The sequence below is a fragment of the Anser anser genome (assembly GCF_964211835.1).
Source record: "Anser anser genome assembly, chromosome: 13".
Classification (NCBI taxonomy): Eukaryota; Metazoa; Chordata; class Aves; order Anseriformes; family Anatidae; genus Anser; species Anser anser.
Window position 1 is genome coordinate 16591061 of NC_139734.1, and position 19647 is coordinate 16610707.

The following is a 19647-nucleotide window of genomic DNA, read 5'->3' on the forward strand; positions in this document are numbered from 1 at the left end:
GTGGAGTCTTTAGACTGGCATTATATGCTAAAAATAGTATTAATATCAATCCAATAGGCCTATTATTTACATTTTTATTCTGCAAGGCACTACACTGCAGGCTTCATTTTAAACACAAATAATGTCAGCGTAGGGAAAGTTAAGCAGGTCATTACACTGAACAAAATCAGTGACTCTTTCAGGACCTGATCCTAAACATAATATGACCACGGGAAAGACTACCTATGACTTTACTGTATTAGCTTTCTAATGTTCACGTTCCCTGCTAATAAACATACACATCTTGATTTAAGAACTCAAGGTTATTTGATATTTTCACTCCTAATCCAGCTAACTCGCTTACGTCAGGTGCAAATGATAAAGACTAAGCTTGAATACTGGGAATGTCACAGGTTCAAGGAGCTGGTTAGCTCTGCCTGGACCAAAGCAGCATCTCTGTATGACCAGATGGTAATGTGACCTTTTCAAACGAGCTTGATTTTCTGCAATCCATTTATTCATGAATGCCATGGATGGATGTTTTTCAAACCTCAGTAGTTTGACAGTGCCAGGGCATTACTGGCAGCCAAACCCTGCTTCTTGATATAGAGCAGCAATGCTCTTTGGAATTCCTCCGCCCTCTCGGCTCCCTAAATTATGCTATTGAACATATGCTGCTAAGAGGATCTCAGAGGGATGTTCGTATTAGACGGCAGGCTAATTGTGGGATTTGAGAGATTTCAGATGGCAAAAACTTTAAAAAGGAAGATTATCAAGGATTATACAAGAGAGATGAGATGTAAGACTGACCCTTTATCCAAGAGTTGATGCTGACTGAGAGCCAACATTTGTTTCAGCAGGTGAAGACCCCACCTAAGAAGGGACATTTATGCAGAGAAAGAACAGATTGAATTTCTCTCAGTAAATGACATATATGCCCTCCTTGTAAGCAATACTCGATGGGTCAGATTAAAGGAAATTCGTATTCAAAGGAGTTTTCCAACACCCTACACATGAAAAACTGCAGGAGAGCAGAGCCCAGTCTCCTCTGCAGCAGGCACAGGTAACAGAAGCACAAACATCTGTCTGTAATTTGGGTAAAGCATGTATTAGCATTTAAAACACTGCATTGCTCTAACAAGCAAGCTGGCACCACACAGCTTGGGAAATGGGAAGCTTTGTGCTACAGTCAGTGCTCAAAGTGCAATGTGCTCTCAGCAAAGGCTGACTGCATCCCTAGGAGTGGCTCAGGCGGTCCAGGAGGGCAGCAAATGCAGCTACTTTCATCTTCACCAGGCCCTCGGATAGCAGCCCAGGCAGAGCACTGGGGAAACCTCTCTGCAAACATCAGACAGGCCTAGGACAAAATAAAGTTTCTTCTGTTTTAAATTAAATAAATAAATAAATTAGTTGTTACCCCTAAAAAAGGGTGCCCAGCAAGCTATACGGTGTAGATAGAAACATTTCTAATACCTCACTGCGGGATACAGCAACAACTCCAACAACTCCCTCAGACAACTGTCCTCAATGAAGTTAAGAATAGATGTTTTTTTTTCAGCGATTTATAGGACGCTTTCTCTAAAACAAATGCACAGTCTAATAGGAACTCCTGTCCTTCCAAGCGAGAGCCTGAGCCAGAGAAGAGATAGGCTTATAGAGCTCCGCTTTCTCTCTCTCCCGAGTGGTGATACGGACTTTGCAAGGGTCTGTCATTTGGTGATGTCTCACTCCCTGCTGCCCCTGGGCTGTGTGACTGATTACTGGAGCCAGACTTTTGGGAGACAGGCTGCTGCTGTTGTCTAAGCAGCAGAAGAGACGTGAGTCCCTGGTAAAGCACTTACAAGGCTGATTTAAACTTGGAAGGCACCCAGATGTCTCAGGGAGGGGTGCAATTTAAAACCCTACCCTAAGATAGCCTCGACTACAATCACAGATTTCTGGGAAATCAGCATGGAACAGTTGCTTCATGAGCCAGGCCCTGCAGACCGATGTATTACAGCATTTCAAAAGGAGAGCTGGTGCCATTCTGAGTTATCGCACAGAGAAAAAAAAGATGCAGCAAAACAATTAGTGCAAACTGTGACTAAATGAGCTCTCCCTAGCTTGCAGAGCTGTTGCACCAGCTCTGTACCAGAGTGTACAGAGCTGCGCCAGCAAGTCTCTCAGACTTCCCAAGAATTCAAGTCCAGGAACATTTAACATCTCAGTCCCAATTTCTTCTGACAGTGTTACCTGTTGAACAGACACGGAGCTCTCGGACAAGACATAGAAGGGCTGTACTGCAGAGAAACCTTCATTCCTCAAATCATAAAAAAGTTGAATAACATGAGTACCTTGATGTTAAAAAAAAACTTTGTAGCTCTGCTACAGAGAGTCCTTATAAGCACAATAACAACAAAATTCTAAAAGTTCTAAATTAGCAGTTATTGTGCTTGCATTATAGCAAGGAGGAATCTGAAATTCAAGTCCAAGGCTTCTTCTGAAAACTACTACCATCTTCTCTCAAGAATCTAAACTGCCTTGGATCAGTTCTGCTTCTAAAATCTGGTTATCTATTTCCAAGTCAGCAAATAAAAGCTGACTGCAGCCAGCCAAAGAGCAGAGAGCAAAACCACCCTGCAATTGAAAACATAAAGGTGAGCTTGTCTATCAGAAAAGGTGTTCGTCTTCCAATTTACCCACCGGTTCATCTTCCATTTCACCGTCTAGGGCTACCCTTGCTACTATAACCTAACAAGCAGCAAAAAAAAAAGGCTGAGGGAAGAAGGTACAACAGGGCAAGGATTCAGGAGAAATGCTGGTAAATTTGATCAGCTGCCTTCTGAAGTCTGCACAGGGAGTATGTGCTGGCAAGTTCAGAAATGCAGTTTTCCTGCAGGCAAACAAGACTCTGTGGACATCTTTGGACTTTGAGGATTTTGTGGCTAAACCCATGATGAACAAATGGGGTAATTAATTTCCACTTAAATTCTACCACTGAAATAAAATAAAACTATCACTGAAATAAATGGGATTCATCTATCTGAATATCCCTGAGGATCTGAGTCTGAATCTGGACCTGCGTGCGTGAGCCCAGGCTCTGATTCAGCTCTTCTACCTCAAGGCACATAAAAGCAACACCAAAGTTAAGAGCTGGGTCCGCCTGGGATTTTCCTGCCCTCAGTGAACACGGTTGGGATAAATTTACCCTGTAGGGGATAATGAAGCATGGATCTGCTATGTTCAACTCCCGCACCACAGATTCTACTCTGCTAAAGGGTATTCTAAGTGAATTTAAATACAAAGTGTTGAGTAGATGAGGATTTCAGTCTGCTCTCTTCCAAGCCAGGCCAAGTCTGCCCAAGATCAGCCTTTGCATCAGCAGCGTGACTACTGAAACAGAAAGAAATTACCTTGGGTACATCCAAGATACAGTTTTCACTTTGCAATATTTGCAGGGATTTCTTTCCCCTTTGCTGGAATAGCCCCCAAACCTTACAGTATTATATTGGCAAAGCTCCCAATGAAATGAATCATGACTTTGCCTGAGTTAGTGCTCCAGGACTGAGCTTTGAATTATTAAAAGAGAATGATTTGTAAGAAATTATGTCAATTTTCAAAACAGCCCAGCAAATGTAGACAAAACCCGTTCTTTGAAACTAGTGGAAAGTATCTGGTTGAACTCCCAGTCTGCTTTGAAATCTCAGCACTAGCTTTTTAGTGAGAGGCAGTGCCTTTTAAATCTCATATTTTAATCATCATACTTCTGTACAATGCAGAACTCTTGCCTTGCTGCTTTGGTTCAAATACAACCTTCCCCATTATGAGCTTCACAGTGTAAGTGAGCCCCGCGTGTCACAAGCTGATGCTCTCCTGGCAGGGAAGCGGCAGGCTTGCTCCTTTCCTTCCACTCGTAAAATAATCTGCTGTCAGAACAGGTATGTGCAACTTCCCAGAGTGACCTGTTGATATCCCTCTTTGTTCCTATGTGGCACCTCGAGGGGAGTCAGATGGCACACCAAATATTGCTTTAGGCATTACATTTGCATTTGTAACATTAGCCTCAGATACAGTGGCGTTTCTTGCTCATTGGGTAATGAATTCTTCCCCAAGGTTTGGGGTTTCGTCTGTGCCACCTGCACAGCCATGCAAGCTGGTGTTGCAGCGACCCGCTCCTCGTGTTTACTGAATTCAGCAACACCGCAGCACACACACACACACACACAAATCTTATCAGTGATTCCTAGACTTCTGTTATTTTTTAATAACGTTTTAATTATTTTTAAATAATATTTTTATAATTATTCATATCTGTCTTTGCATAGGATGTCTGAGTGCAGATTAATTGCATGTACAGATTAATGATTTTCTTTCTGTAGGAGGTAACAGTTTGGCTGCTGGCCTCTCATCTTTTTAAGCTCACACTGATGAAATCCAGCTCTTTGCTTTAGTGTATCCGATCACTGGATGTTTGTTGTTGAAAGGCAGCTTCTGTCAGAGCTGAAAACACAACCGCACAACGACAGAATACAAACTGTAAAATGATGTGGAAGAAAAAGATTAATTTCTTCCCCTAGACATTGCAAAGCCATTACCTGTTTTTGAATGACATTTCCAATTCTACACTGGGAACTGCTAAAGCATTTACATAACAATGCAAAAATGCACACATTATCACTGCAGGAAGCACTTAAAATTTAAGATAATTATATAGTATGGAAACGATTTCAAAGGACTCAAACAAAATAACAACTAATTCTAGAGAGTCACCCTTTAAGATGATTATTACTCTGCACTACCGCTGATCTCGCGCTAAAAAAATCCTTCTCTTTACAATTATACGCACATTATAAATTCCTACTTTGTTCCTCCACCATCAAGCTCCTACAGCTGCCGCTGAAAAATTTGCATTCTCTGAGAGCTTAACCAGATAGCCGAAATAGTCCCACTGTGAACAGAGGTAGAACACAATGTTGTCATGCTCAGGAGTGAGCCTCCTCCACCCTTGTCTTATGCCGGGTCCTCTTGTTTTAAAGCCACTCGGGTTAAACCCGGGGCAGGAGCCTCAGGCAGGGGCATGGGCCACGGGGACACCAGCGTGTCCTGTGTCGGAAGAGGGAGCTTGTGCCGACCCCACGTGCTTGCAGAACAGTGTCTCGATGCCAGCAGAGAGTTTGCAACAGGGACATGTGGAGGATACCTCTGAGGGTATTTCTCTGCTGTATGATGAATGGCAGAATAAGGCATCCTACGCTGCAGCCTGCAGCACAGGTTGTACGTACAATCTCTAGCCCTGTGTTTCAGAGGGGAAGCCCTCTCTGCCATTCATCAGTGCTGCCAGGCATGCAGGGAGGGGAGCAGCCAGGAACCAGGGGTGCTTATTCTTGCCTGTGCAAACCAATAGAAAGCAATAGAGATTTATTTGGTCAGCAGATTTCCAGACAGAAAACCACATCTGAGGAAACCTGGACTGAGTTCCAGGGAGAAGTGCACTCACACAGAGGAAAATTTGCCTCACCGGCCTCTTTTCATCCTCAATTCTGACTCTCTCAAAGTCCATTTTCCATTCACTGTTGCTCTTGTTCCTGTTCTCTGCCCCATTGCTGCATTTCCTCTCTCTTTTTTTGTCCCTCAGTGCCCCAGGAAAAAAAAAAAAAAGAGAGAGAAAAGAAAAACATCTGCCTACTTCTTTTGCTCAAGGCAAACTCAACTGTGGAAAACCTTATCTGCCAAACTCTAATATATTTTTATCGGACATCTGCAAGGAGAGATTTAAAGGAACTCATGCCAAAGTCAAACACTTGCTTCCCTATTCCTCCATCCAGCAAGGGCAAAAGTCCATACTGAACTCATAGCAGGTGAAAATCCCTTGTCATGGACACTTATAGAGACATAAGGGACTCCCATCCCAAGACTCAATTCAAGTGTTTTCCAAGTCTAATTATTGGAAATAATTGCAGTGACAGAGATGAAGCTTCCCCACAAACTTCAGCCAGAAAGGGAAGACTGATAGATTTTAAATCTAGTCGTTAAATTCTGACAAAGTGTGGAGCAGCTAAAAATAATATCTGATGATGGGAAACATCATCCAACTTATTAATAGGTGGTGTTACCTGGGCTGCTGCTGACATTTCACGTTACTGCCTCAAACAAACCAAAGCATTGGAGGTCAGAACAAACCAGGAGTGTTTGCTTGGCAATGGGGTTCCTGTGGAAATTTAATTAGGCTTGGACTAGAAAACATTTCATATGGTGCTGGCACAGATTCCCATCTATTAAATAACACTTTGCATGAGCAGAATGCCACTAGCTTTTGCAAAACGCTTTACAGATATACATATATGTGAAGCTTTATCAGATAACTGTGAGCAGGTCAACTTAGGGCAATACACATTCACAACAGTTATTTAAATCAGCCAGAACTACAGTTTTAATTTTTCATGGTCAGCTTGGCTAGCCTAGCTTTTGTACTCCTGAGACTATTTCTGGTAAAGGGAAAAAAATGAAAATAAAGAAGACCCATATGCTTCAAGCACAGGCAGGGGTGGATGAAATCTTGTTTCCCTAAACGCAGGCGCTTTTCTGGCCCCAACCCTTCCAAGCAGGAATTACTTTTCCTCCAGGTCGGCCCCACGGTACCAATCCTGGTGCTTGTTCCAAGATGGCTGAGAGTGCCCTGCTGCCCCTTCTCACTGTACCTGGTTCTTCTGCTCCTCATTTTGGTACAGAAACCATCACAAACAGCAGCCACCGCCGTGCCTGTACCCTATGTGGGCCACTGCAGTGGGCAGCAGTGCGGGCTGGTACCAGGGCGGCCCTTGCTGCTCAAACACCTCACCCCACCAAGAGCGCGATCACCTCTCACGTTTCCCAGACGAGAGAAGGCAGGAGTCGTTTTATGAGCAAGCTTGCCAAACTTACTCTAAAATGAATTATAAAAGTCTAGCTTAAACCAACCAGCTGCCTACCCAACATCCAGACCGTAAGGACCTGTCTAGACAGAGAGGTAATTATACAGAAAACAAGACGCTCTGTCTTTGCAGCAGAGGCCATCTTTCATGTACTGTTGTCACTGAAACCGTACCGTCTTTGGAAAAGACAAAGCGGTGTGCCAAGTGATGGTCTAGATGTCATCTTCTGGTGTGGACACAGCCTCACCTGACCTTTTGAATCAGCCAGCACAGTTTGGGGTCAGGACGCAGTCACTGCCTAATTCAAGCTTGCCACCTCCCAGCGTGGCCTAGGATAAATCTCTTCGTAACATCCTCATTTCTCAGAGCTGCACATACTCAAATAAGCAAAGCACTATATCCAGTTTCCTATTTTGTAAAACTGAAGTGACGACGGAGAGGAGTAATTAATGTTTGCACTCCATTGTGAAAATGAAGACTACTAAATAATATCTGAGTGTAATCACATGTACATAGTTGAAGCATTCTTAAAGAAATGTTTTAAGAGATTCAACTTTCCTGCTCCCAGCAGCTGCAGCCAGCAGTGATACCAGCCAGGAATGGAAAGGGCTGAATTATTTCTGCAGACAGAAAAACAAATGGTTTTTCCTTTTTTAATAAAATAATTCACGTGACTTGTATCAGAAAAGCTTGTAATCTAAACATCAAATGATGTATAGGGTAGGTCATCACTGCGAGTTTTAATATGATACCTCAAAAATACAATTATATATGGTTCAGTGATTTACTAATAAGCTCGTTTTACAACACAGGCAGAGGTGCAATGCACAACCAGTCTAACCTCACTTCCCAGTTCTAATTCTCTGTTACCAAAAAAAACCCGAACACTTGGAATCAATTATTTTTAAAGACCTGTCACAGCATCAGAGATCAAGACAACAGAATTGGAGAGTTCTAAGGGAAAGAAAGTAAATTATTTTTCTCAGACCAGATGAACAACAGTAAGGAATCTTGTTAGAATGGGGAACATACTACATAAAAAACTAAAACACTTTTAAAACCCAGCAGACAATTCTTTGTATTTTCAACATCTTTAACTAATGTCTCACATGTGATGTAATGCTCAAAAAAAAGACAGCTGAAGTACGTTTTTGTTTTCAGCAGCAGTTTCAGCACTTGCGTTAAACTTCTGGAAACACTGCAGTGGTTTTTGAAAGTAATTCTCTTGGTTGGAGGCTCAGATCCCTGCTTCCTATCTTGCTGTTGGAAATGGGACTTGTCTGCCAGGAGCACCTCCCAGTGCTCTGATATTTCCTCATAAGCCTTTTCATGAAGGAGGAAATGGAAACCAAGTTCTTACATGTTTTGCCCAAGGCTAATGAGGAATTTATCTCCCATTGTGGATTAAAACCCAAGAATGCTTCTTACATACCACTGCATTTAGCACAGATGTTTCCTGTCTCCCCTGACTCCACCAAGCTCTCCTGCTCATTGAGACAAAGATCAGTTCGCAGTGTCTTGGACTACTGTTTTTTAAATCCACACAAAGTCCTCATGCTCTCATTACTATATGCTTCTACATTGTTAAATCTGCTAAATCTTTTGCCTTTTTCTCTGTACCTTTCGGCACTCACCCTTGGTAGGATGCACACAGTATTTAGCTAGGACTAGGGGAAGAGCATCCCGTCTCCATGTCACTCAAGGGGTATGGCCACATCTCCCTTTTACAAAGCCAAAGGCACAAGAATAACTGAGGGACCAAGCAACAGTCCAAGGGCTGCAAGACTTCCCCTGGCAAATAGGAGACTCCCTCTGTATTTACATGTACATTGTACTTACGTTCACCTCTCTATCATACACTTACAGCTGAAACAGGTTCATTGTCCTCCAACTTCTTGCAAAAGGTGCACAGGGGTATCTGTAAACTGACACTTCTGCAACTTGATAATCATTTCCTGGAGTGAGAGTTTCTGTAACAAGATCCTGGTGGCCTCTGCCTGCACTGTCCAACTGCAGGTGCCAAGAGGGCAGGGAAATACTGGGGTATATTTTTACCTGATAAAGCTCGTTTCACCAGAGGCTGGCAGCACTGTACTAACCTCTCAGTGCTGGCAAACCATTGGCATGGGTGCCTGGTTGACATCAAAAGAAAGCTGGCTACACTAGCAGCAAGGTGCTACCATGGTGTTAAAAACTAATTAGGTACTGTGCCCTAAGAAGCTTCTCCATCCCTGGCCGAAAAGATTTCATGGTGGTCTGCTGGTGAGCGCTATATACTAGTAAAACATGGTTAACGTGCATCAGCAACTGCATGCTGCACCAATTACAGTACATAGCTACAAGTAAGTCAAGTAAGTTATTTGTGTAATTACAAGGAACTGATCCCTGGGGGTCATGCAAATAATTCAGTATACTTGCTAAAAACGAGCTTTCTGAGAACATTTACACTGGTATAATCTGACGGGATGCAGAGTTCTGGAAAATAAATGCCAAAGGGGATGAGAACACAGCTAAAGCTAATTTATTTTTTAAATCAAATGAATATTCACTGTCCCACCCCTCCCCCCGTATTTGCTCAGCTTTAATGAATAGATTCTTCTCTTCTTCACTTTGGGCTTTTTCATTTTGGGGTATATATCCCAGGCTGGGGAATGTTATCCAAAGCTCAGCACAACTGCCACGGAATGAAGAGCAGTACACACAAAAGTAGCTACACCACCTTGCACGCAGGAGACACTTTTGCCCATTACCTGAATGGACAGCCTTTTCAGGCAGCTTCTGAAAAAATAACCTCTGTTATTAATTTAATCACCTTGTGTCAAATGGTGGAGTGACAAGAGAGAAAATTTACCTCAGCAATAACTCAGCTCTAGAGGTATATACAGAGGAGAAGGAAATTGGGTTGTTGCAGATACAGCAATAACATCACGAAGCAAAATCCAATATTGGAAGAGATAAAAGTTTCCCATCCCAATATTCCTCAGTGACAAGTATGAAAGAGTATGCATAAGAACAAGGGAAAAAGATAAAAGATAGCACCAGAAAAAAAAAGTAATTTAACTTTGAAAAGTGAGCTAACAGGTAATTAATCCCTCAAAAGCAAGAAGATCAGAGCATTTGGGAAACTGGCACAGATACCGATCTCTGTAACATACGCTTTGGATTCTCCCCGTTTCGTTTTGCTAAATATTCTGCAAAGGTGATTCAGAGAGATCCCAGCCAAAGGGCTGCCTCCTCCCACCAGCTGAGCTCCCTCTGTTCCCACCAGCCTAGAAAAATAACAGGTAAATGGGGGCATGCAGGGTATCACGGTGGCAGTGATGCTGACGAGGCAAGCCAGAAACAGAAAGTGTGTATCAGTGACATGTTTCCTAACAGCAATGACAGATTTTAATAAGCAAGTTATTCTTAAGTTTTGATTTGAGGTGTATATAATTAGGTAACGTGGGCGTTGAGTGATAAAACCCACAAGAAAAACACAAATTAGAAACACTGGTTCTTTGAAACCACTGCCTATTTCACACTAAATGGCGTGACCTATTTTTATTGTATTATTGCATTTGAGAAATAAAAGGAAAAAAAATTTTTTCATCTCTTCTTCAGCATCAGAAAGATATACTGGGGACAAATGACACTGCTTTTCCCAAAACTCCTCTTTCAAAACTGAAGAACCCTCATTTGTGGTTTGATTTCCATAATTGTTAACTGACTTCCTCCCAGGAGCTACAGGTGAGCTCTACCTCACCATTTCCAGGCTTTCTGGTGATCACTTTCATAAAACTAGCTACAAACATAGCTAAATACTGCCTTGCTTTGGATTTGAATAAGAAGAGGGAAAACTAGAAAAACTCTATGTTGATCAAAAGCAAGAGTTTACAAGGAGTTTCTGGAGTATCCTTTTGAAGGAAATACGGCTGCTGAAAAAATCAGAGATTTTTTAATCCACTCTGAGCTTTTAAGCATTTGCATACGTGGCAGGATGTTTCATGTGCTGTAAAAGAGAAATGCCTAGGACAACCTCCTATACAGATTTCACAAATTCATACTTCTTACCATCATCACTAACAGGCTGAACAAAGAATCAATAGAGCAGTTGTACAAAATATGTATTTCTATCTGTCTCAGAAATGTAATCAATTTCCTTTTAAATAACCTAGATTATCTTTGTTAAATTTATAAAGTGAAGAACTTCAGTGTGCAGGACAGTGTCTCATTCTAATATCTTCGCAGCCTTTCATATAGGCTTCCACTGGCCATTAATTTGTGCAAGAGAGCAAGTTATCTTTCAGCCACCTGAAAGTTATGTAAAGACACATCTTTATCTACAGTGCTTGTTATGAGCAAAACCACACTTATTATTTCCCAAGAAATCCAGTCCATCTACTGGGGATTACCAAAGATAGTTGCTGTTATTGAACACAGTAGATCTATTATAGATCTTGGGAAACAATTTGTCCTTGACATACACCCCACATAAAAACACTGACCAACCTTATCCAAGTTCTGCTCAATTTCTATTGTAGTTTCACCCCAAATATAAAAAATGAATTCCCGACCGTGAGGGCTCCAGATACCAGCAAGTCATTTTGACCCCAGGGCGGAAGCCAGCATGAGGTGCCTATTCAGCATGTGGCTTTCTGCTGCTGCCCCATCGCCAGCCAGAGCACAGCACACAAACCCTGAGCTGCGATGAGAACTGCAGAGCCCTTCACAGGCTTCTCTGAAGCCCAAGTGCTCCACAAAAAGTGCAAGAAAAAGCGCACAAAAAAGTGCTCCATCCATTTTTGTGATGCCTCTATCAAACGATAAGCTATCATTAGAGATAATGTAAATGAATTCAGTTCCATAGGAAACACCAAGCCACTACAAAATCTGTTCTTATTTCAAATCAACACAAAAATAAAATAAAAATAAAAACCCTGGATCTTTTCACAAAAGAATCAGAAATCATCTCTTGATGTTCTTAAAATTCTACACTCAGGCTATTATACAACATGAAAACTGAAATTATAAAGTTGAAAAGTTTGTTGAGGGGTGGGGATGGGGAAGGCTTTTATTTTTATGACCCGAAGAGCGAAGTATCAGTGTTTTCACTGACACCAAAGCTATGATGAACTCAAGAACAGGCATCTTTTCAAGTAACCTGCACAATTTTTTTATTTTTTTTCTTTCACTGTCTTTGTATGTAACATGAAATTGCAGCTGTCTTGAAGGGAGGAGACCCTTTTAACCCAGTTGGGAAACTACTGCGTGCAGGCATTGGGCTCAAACTGCTGCCATATCCAGACAGCCTTTGTGACCTTCGCTGCTGCTCCTGCAAGATGCACGCTGACGGGATGATGTTGTAAGTAAGCCAGGAGCAGTAGGAAATGGACTGCTAAGTGTCTCATTAAGTTCCATTAAGGGGTCTAACCACTACCCTTGGATTGACTGTCAGAAGGAAAACATCTGTTTTATTTAATGATTTCTACTGATGCTATTCAGATCCCAGCAAGTTTGAAATGTTGCCCCTTATGCACTTACAGCACATTTCCCAATTAAGAGTGGAACGGTTCTTTTTATAGTAAAGTGGGAGATTTGCAGTAACTACTGTAATTCAATTGTAGGGAAGATCTCAGGGGCTTGATTAACTTTTTTATTGCAAAAATCAATCCTGGTAAGAAAAAGCAAAGTCTCTACTCCTACAGCAGCTTACCAGATGAGCTCTGTCCTAGGTATGACTTCTCTCAGTCCCACCCACTAGAAGATTACAAGATGTGTCCAGAGGCTCTATGTACAGAAACAGAGCCACTTTTAATCATCACTGGGGAAAGAAGTACAGATTCACCGAGTTACTTGCAAAGAGACTGACCTGGAAGGGTGAATATATTGTTTGATATGCAGGAAGCTGTTTCCTGCAGAAAAACACTTTCAGGGAGGTTGCAACTTAGCCCTTATCACTTCTCAACATAAAAAGAAAGTGCTTTTACCAGCTAATGGTTCAGAAAAGTGCATGAGTGGTTAGTGTAACCACAACAACATATTCAGAAGCAGCGAGACAGAAAATGAAATGCCTGATAAGCATATGTTGTTTTCAATAAAGAAAGATTTAGTGCTAAGTGGACCACACCGTCTCCGAGGTTACGCTGCAAAAGCAGAACATGGGAGGACCCAGCACCCTCAGGAAACCCTGCTGTGGCCTGGCTCCACCACCAACCACAGCACAGCCTTGGTCCTCAGCCCCCATGCCTCTTATCTCCTGCTGCAAAGCAGGGCTGAAAATTTGCCTTTCTCTGCCTTGCCTCTGTTAAACCGCTCCGTTCTCACAGGCACAGCACGAGGCCATACCACATTCAGTGCTTAATGCACTCTCCAGGTATTTAGGACTAAGATTGTTTAGCCAGAACAGAGATTTGGAAAGACAATTTTGTTCTGGCCTTGCATTAATTGTTTATTTATTACATGGTTAGACTGGATACGTGTTATCAATATTCAGGTCTGAATGCACCAAGTGCAGACATACTGAGGACTGACAGCATTTTGTAGAACGGCTGAGATGAGACTGGAGGAGAAGGAATACCATCCAGGTGGCTTTGTGTCTCAAGCACAACAAATCGGCCATCAGCATTTAAAAATTGTTCCCATGGAGTTCTGGAGAAGGGCGGGAGGTTGGCCCTCACCACCCAGCCACTCGGCTGCTCCCCACTGCCAGCAAGCCACATGCACATGAGGTGGATTTCAAGTGCTCTTTGCCTTACCTGAAGGCCATTCTAGGCAGGGCCTAGAAACACCCTGTTTACAGGGTACACTACAGTTGAAACAAACACATAAATCACCTTTCTTCCTACAGTGAAACCTTGGTAGACCCTGGCACTGTTCCCATGACACCATGCCTAAGCCTGGAGAGAATAAATTGGTGGGCAGCCCAGGCCAGCCTAAGGTTGTCTGGTCATGATGTAAGACCTTCCTGCGTTTGTCTTTCATTCTTCTGCCTTGAATAGGTGGGTAAGGTTACTACTAGGTGCAAACTATAAGCAGGAGGCAATATCTAGAGTCATAATCAGTTCCCACGGCAAGTGAGACCTCGAATGGATCTGAGTCAACACAACCGCTCCAGGAACAGCCAGGCAACAAAGCAGCTCCTTGTCCTGGTTCAACCACCGCCAACCTACTTACGCACTTCCCTGGAGCACAATTTGTTCCTCCTTGGGAATGGTTATAAGAAACATAAAGCTCAGCTAAAAGTTTGTATGGGAATAAGAATCCAGCTCCAGAGCAATCATTACTACAGCGCCAATGAGCCTAATGAGCAGCAGAATACAAACAGCAACAAACATAGACGACCGAATTTACAAAGAAAAAAATAAGTTGCCTCATTTAAATGAGCAAATCACCGTTATTAAATTACCGCCTTCTCTAGATCGTGCTGAGCTGGTTTAACCACACCAAAATACACACTGTTAATATAACAAGAGTAAGTATAGGACTTTAATGAATGCTGGGTTTCTCTGAGCACTCATATCCAGCTGAGAAACGCTAACTCATGTTTTTGCTTAACCCTGACACTTGGACCCCACTTTTAAGAAAGCACAAAAGCAACTGCTGCTTTCACAAAATCAAGTCTCTGATAAGGTGTTGCAGGTTCCACACCATTTCCTGAAGGGGAGATAAGGAGAGAGCATGGATACCTCACATCCTGAGCAACGGTGACTCAGAAAATCCATCACTGGGTACAAAACACACAGATTCAGACAAACTCATCAGTTGATACTGAAAAGTAGTTCTAGGTGGGGGAGGAAAAGTATTTTGAAGTCCCACATAAACAAAGAACAAGATGTACTTAAAAATATGTATTGAATCTATGGTTACATCTTTGTCTTCCTTGATTTAAGGGCTAGACTCCTGCAGCTCAATAGGTCAGACCAGAGGTCAGACAAAAGCACTCTGGACTCTGACAGCAGCTTCTGCAAGATGCTGGATCATCACTCGTGCAGTCACACCAAGGACCAGAGGAATGTCACCCATGCTAGCAAGGACACAGACCCACAAAGAGGTTAACCTTGCTGGCACCAATAGCACAGCATGCGTGGAGGTCACTAGGACACGCGGGGGACAACCTACATGTCCGAGTGCTCCCATGTAGACAAGCACTGTGAGGGACTCCCTGCTTCTGCCCACTTAGAGCACCCATTCTCCATGGTGGGACCAGAGGGGCTGGGTGTACAGAGCTGGAAATCAGGCTGCAAATTGTGCGAGGGCTTGGAGATGCAGGGCCTGCCTTCAGTGCAAGATTTAGCTGAGGAGAGCCAGGTCTCAGCTGCCTGGGGCATTGCAAGCTGCCCGCAGCATCCCTACCTCCTAGTTGCCACTTCCCATCTGATAAGAAATAACAGCAATTTTCCTGTAGGTTTTAAAAGTTCTTCATTGAAAACTACAAAATTTGAGACAAAAGACTTCTGAAGTCTAAATCCTCTGCTACCATGGACTAACAGTTTGTAAAACTGTTATAAATGGAACCTTACCATCAAGTGCGACTTGGTTCACCTGCAGAGCTGAGGGGAAGGCTTGATTGCGTACCTAATTTAGGTCGGAGGAAACAGTTTCTATGCTAACCCTCTACGCTCATATTTCACACCACTTTGACAATCTTAAATGTTTTCTACTGCTGCTAATACTTTTCTTCTTGGTGTTAAGCTCCATGCAAAAATTTCTGGAAAATTTCAACATGCACATCCAAAGCATATTCAAATTGAGGAAAACCTGAAAAGTGTGCATTTCTCCATGTAAAACCACCCCCAAAATATCTGCCTTTGCTTTCAACATTATTGAATGTTTTAAATCCATGAAAAAAGATGATAGGAAACATGGGCCCATGTAGTCCTCATTACTCATGTCTGCATTCGCCGGGCTCACCCATGCAGGCTTTATGTATCAAAGGGTTCAGCTTGCAGTATACAAACTTTCCCCACCACTAATTAATTTTCCCCAACACTTCTTTTCCCCTGTGTAATCTGCTATGTGAAAAATAAAACACGCCGCCACCAAACAAACAAACAAAAACCAAATACTTTGCCCAGTTATACTTAGTTAAGAATAATCCAGTCTCAGAGATGATGGATGGCTTGTACAATCTTTAATATACTTGCCCTATATCATATTTTATATGATATTGCTTTCTTCCTTTCCTTATTTCTGCTACTTTCTTTATTCTTTTCTTTCTTTCCTCTCTTATAGCCTAGCTTTCCCCGTTGGCAATTCTCTGCTCTGTTTCCAGCCTTATTTTTATCAGTGGATTTTTCCATGGCTCATTTTTTTGGCCCCTTGAAGAAAATAAAAAAACCTAATCCCCATGTCCCAGTAAGACTTTCAGACTTTGAAAGCTCCTACACCTTTGGTAGCAAGCAGCACACTTTTTGCCCATTTTCAGATATTTTCTTTAACAAGCTGAATTTCAAATAAAAATGACATTGCTTAAATGATACCGTTTCTTTCTCACACAGATGATCACGTTCCTAAGCAGTTCATCCAAAGACTTTGCAAAGGCAATTCAAGCACATCCTTTTACCTGGGGGGAAAGGACTGTTATTTCCCAGAGGCAAACACACTCTGATGTTAATTTAAACAGAGCTCATGAAAAAGTGTGCTCTGCTGTGAACAGTTACGAATCATTAGGGCCTATACCACACAAGATTCCTAGCTATGGCAATTTTAAATTACCCCAAATGTATATGATTTGAGTTGAATATGCATGCCTGCCACCCCCACTCAAACTGAAAATGGCTTTCTTTGTAATAAATGCCTATTCTGTGTAGAGCGATTGGAAAAGAAAAGCCCTTCCCTAGCTTTGGTGTCCTCTAAAGCAAGTGGGAGGAGAAAAATGTTTGTAAACTGCTCCTTTTGTTCCAAAACGTGAAATGTATTTTGTCATTTTTATATTCAAACCTTTGTATGGGCTCTGGCAAGTTTTGAACCAGGCCTGTAAAAGGTTCTGGAAGCAGGACGGAGCAGGTAATGAGAATGAAATCTACCCTCCCTGTTGGGGAGGGGGGAGAAGAAGAAACGTACTAAATAAAAGACTGAGAAAAGTGGACACGAAAAGAGAGGAAATGAAGGGGAAGTGACAGGAAGGAAGGGAAAGAGAAGAGCTAGTTGTAGTAAAAATTGTCACGGTATTTATAAAAAAAAAAAAAAAGACGAGAAGAGGGGGGTATTGAAAGCTAGGGAAAATCAAGTATCTTCTCTAGTACCAATTTGGCCAGCCTGTGCCTGGGAGGCTGAAACTCTCCCTTCACTCCTCTTTGCAAGGTGAGGACCATGCTGGAGAACAGGTCTGGATGTAAGGAATAACTGCAGCATGCTGAGGGGATCCACCTCATGCCTGTGGAAACTAGTAGACAGAAGTCAGCAGGATCCTCTGCGATCTCAAAATCCCTCCTAAGTCCCTCCAAAGCCAGCAAGAGGAGATCCTCACCTTGCCCCTATTGTCACTGGTATGGTATTTTAGCTTTCTTAACCAGCCCTTGAAAAACTCCACATGCAGTTTCTTCTTTCATCTGGCTTTAGGCTTTCTCTCGAGTTAACGAGAAACAATTTCTGAGCTACTCATCTAGAAAAGTGCCCTTCTTCAAAGCCCTTTCCAGGTGCAATGTGCAAACAGTAGCACATCCAGGTTCCTTCTTTAGATCTCACTTGTCTGCATTCAAGGACTGCTCCTGGGAGCTGTTTCAAAGGCTGAAGTGTCAGCATCAGAAAGAAGAGAGGTGTGTGGGTGTGAAGTTACTAAATGCAAAACTGTCACTCTCCTTTCATTTACAACCCTGAATATGCATGCATGCAAAAATGTAGGGCTTACATTAAAGTTTTTACTCTTGGAGCAGAAAATATCAAGGAAGAAGCGACTAAAAGATAAAATGAGGCTATTCAGGTTAGAATTCTCTCTCAACTAATATTTTATTTTTCATCAATAATTATTTCTGTTAATAAACTCCGCCCAATTATTTCTGTTAATAAACTACCCCGAATTAGACTCTTTTATCATCCCAGGGAAGGGCACCATCACAACTGTGTTGCTGAATGGTCAATGCCAGTAACCAACAGCTGATGGATTTCTTTAGTCTCTAACCCAGCTAAAAGCTATGTGGAGAATTACTGTTACCCAGCACCAGCTTAAAAAGCACCCAAGGGCCTGAGTGGGGATTGGTGGGGTGCTCACAGTAAAGGATGCTGCCTGGGCTCTGCCTTGAGAGGGACCGGGAGCTCCCTGGGTGGGAAGGATACCTGAACAGCAGTGCAGTGACAATGGGGCAGCGGTGTGCACTGCTGGGTTGAACCCACGCACACAGCAGGAGCCCTGCGCCACAGGAACAAGGACGCACAGCTGACTCGGCCAGGCGCTCAGTGCCTGCACCAGCCGTCCCTAAGGCAGAAATTTGGGGAATATGCATTGCTGCTCTGCAAGTGAAGACTTTCCTCATCTCAGCTTGCACTAGCCAAGAAGGATGAAAACATATCCCATCTGATGGGAAACCTGCATTCTGCACCTTGGTCACCCCCAGGCTGTGTTTTGGCATGAGCTCTGCTGCTTGGTGGTGACACCGACGGGTCACCGGTCCGGGGGATGCCTGCCAACCAGCTCAGCGGGACATTTGCTAATGCCCGCAGGCCAGCTCGGATGCCAGGTATGACCACTAAGTTTCCATGACGTTCTGTAATAGCCGAGGCTCACCAAGCTGCTAAAACACCTGTGTGCTTGGCTGTAAATGGAAAAGAGCTGTGGGACACAGGTAAAGCACCAGTGCCCAGTGCCTGGACATCTTTAATGGATGGCCCAGCGTTTAAATGGGACCTGTTACTTTTAAAGTTGCATTTATCCTCCAGACACTTTGCAAAGTGCCTAAACTTGCAGCCATTTTCCAAATGAGGCAGGTGTTGAGTGCACTAGCAAGGACGCTGGGGAGGACAAGTGAAGATACAGAATTTCAGTGGGAGGATTTTTAGAACAGACGTGCCGCCCGGTACCCAAAACTGGTGCTAAACAAATTGTGTGTGTGCACCTTGATGAATTACATTAGTGCACCTGGGTTAGCAAAGAAACACTCTCTATAACCAACAGACTAATGGTATCAGCCAAATCCCTGAAAGACAAAATATACATGGGGTAAAAGGTTCCTTTTTTCCTTCTGCAACATATTACATTATGAAAGGATTCCTCAGATGAGATTTTCAGTATAATGCAATAAGCTATGTGTGGGGGATGGAAATTAATGAGAATGTCTTTCCTTTACAAAGAAATATAGTACTTTGATTGATCTGCTAGGTTTAAAGGAAAAGCTAAGCATTTAAAATACACACACGCACCCACATAAATGCATGCTTTCCTGCTTTCCAACCCTGGAAACAGAAATGCTGAGGGTCGATGTTGTCCTATCGGCTTTCTGCTTGTAAGACCAGGACCACAGCTGGGAAGATAAAGCACACAAATTGACTAAGGAATGATTTTGTGATTAAAATCCTTGCCTGTCTTAAACAAATCTTTGCTTGTAACTGGTGTTTAGCCTTTGCAGTAATGGTGAATATTACTAAAATGTTTCTACAATCGTTGATTACAGACATTGCTCTAACCCTGATTTTCTGCCTTCTTTACCCATTACAAGCAACAATACAGATAAGTAGAGCTCTGGCATGACATATAGCCAAAGGAGTGAACATATTCCAAACGTATCAGCTAGCTGCATGCAGATTGCTTATTAAATACTGTTGTACAGCAGGTAGCATGGCCAAGAGCATAGATTTACAGCTT

At 42.7% G+C, this 19647-nt stretch overlaps 1 protein-coding gene across 12 annotated transcripts in view; it reads right to left on the bottom strand.

Annotated features, from left to right (window-relative positions):
* FGF13 (fibroblast growth factor 13) overlaps positions 1-19647 on the bottom strand; it is a 297718-nt gene that overhangs the window by 16159 nt on the left and 261912 nt on the right. The window contains exon 6 of one of the 12 annotated variants that reach the window (XM_083796738.1): positions 2-1336. The exons of the other annotated variants lie outside the window; for them this stretch is intronic. Within the exon in view, the coding sequence (XP_083652864.1) occupies positions 1169-1336 (168 nt within the window). The 3' untranslated portion in view covers positions 2-1168. Of the gene's footprint in view, position 1; positions 1337-19647 lie in introns of those variants that run through there. 12 annotated transcript variants of the gene reach the window in all.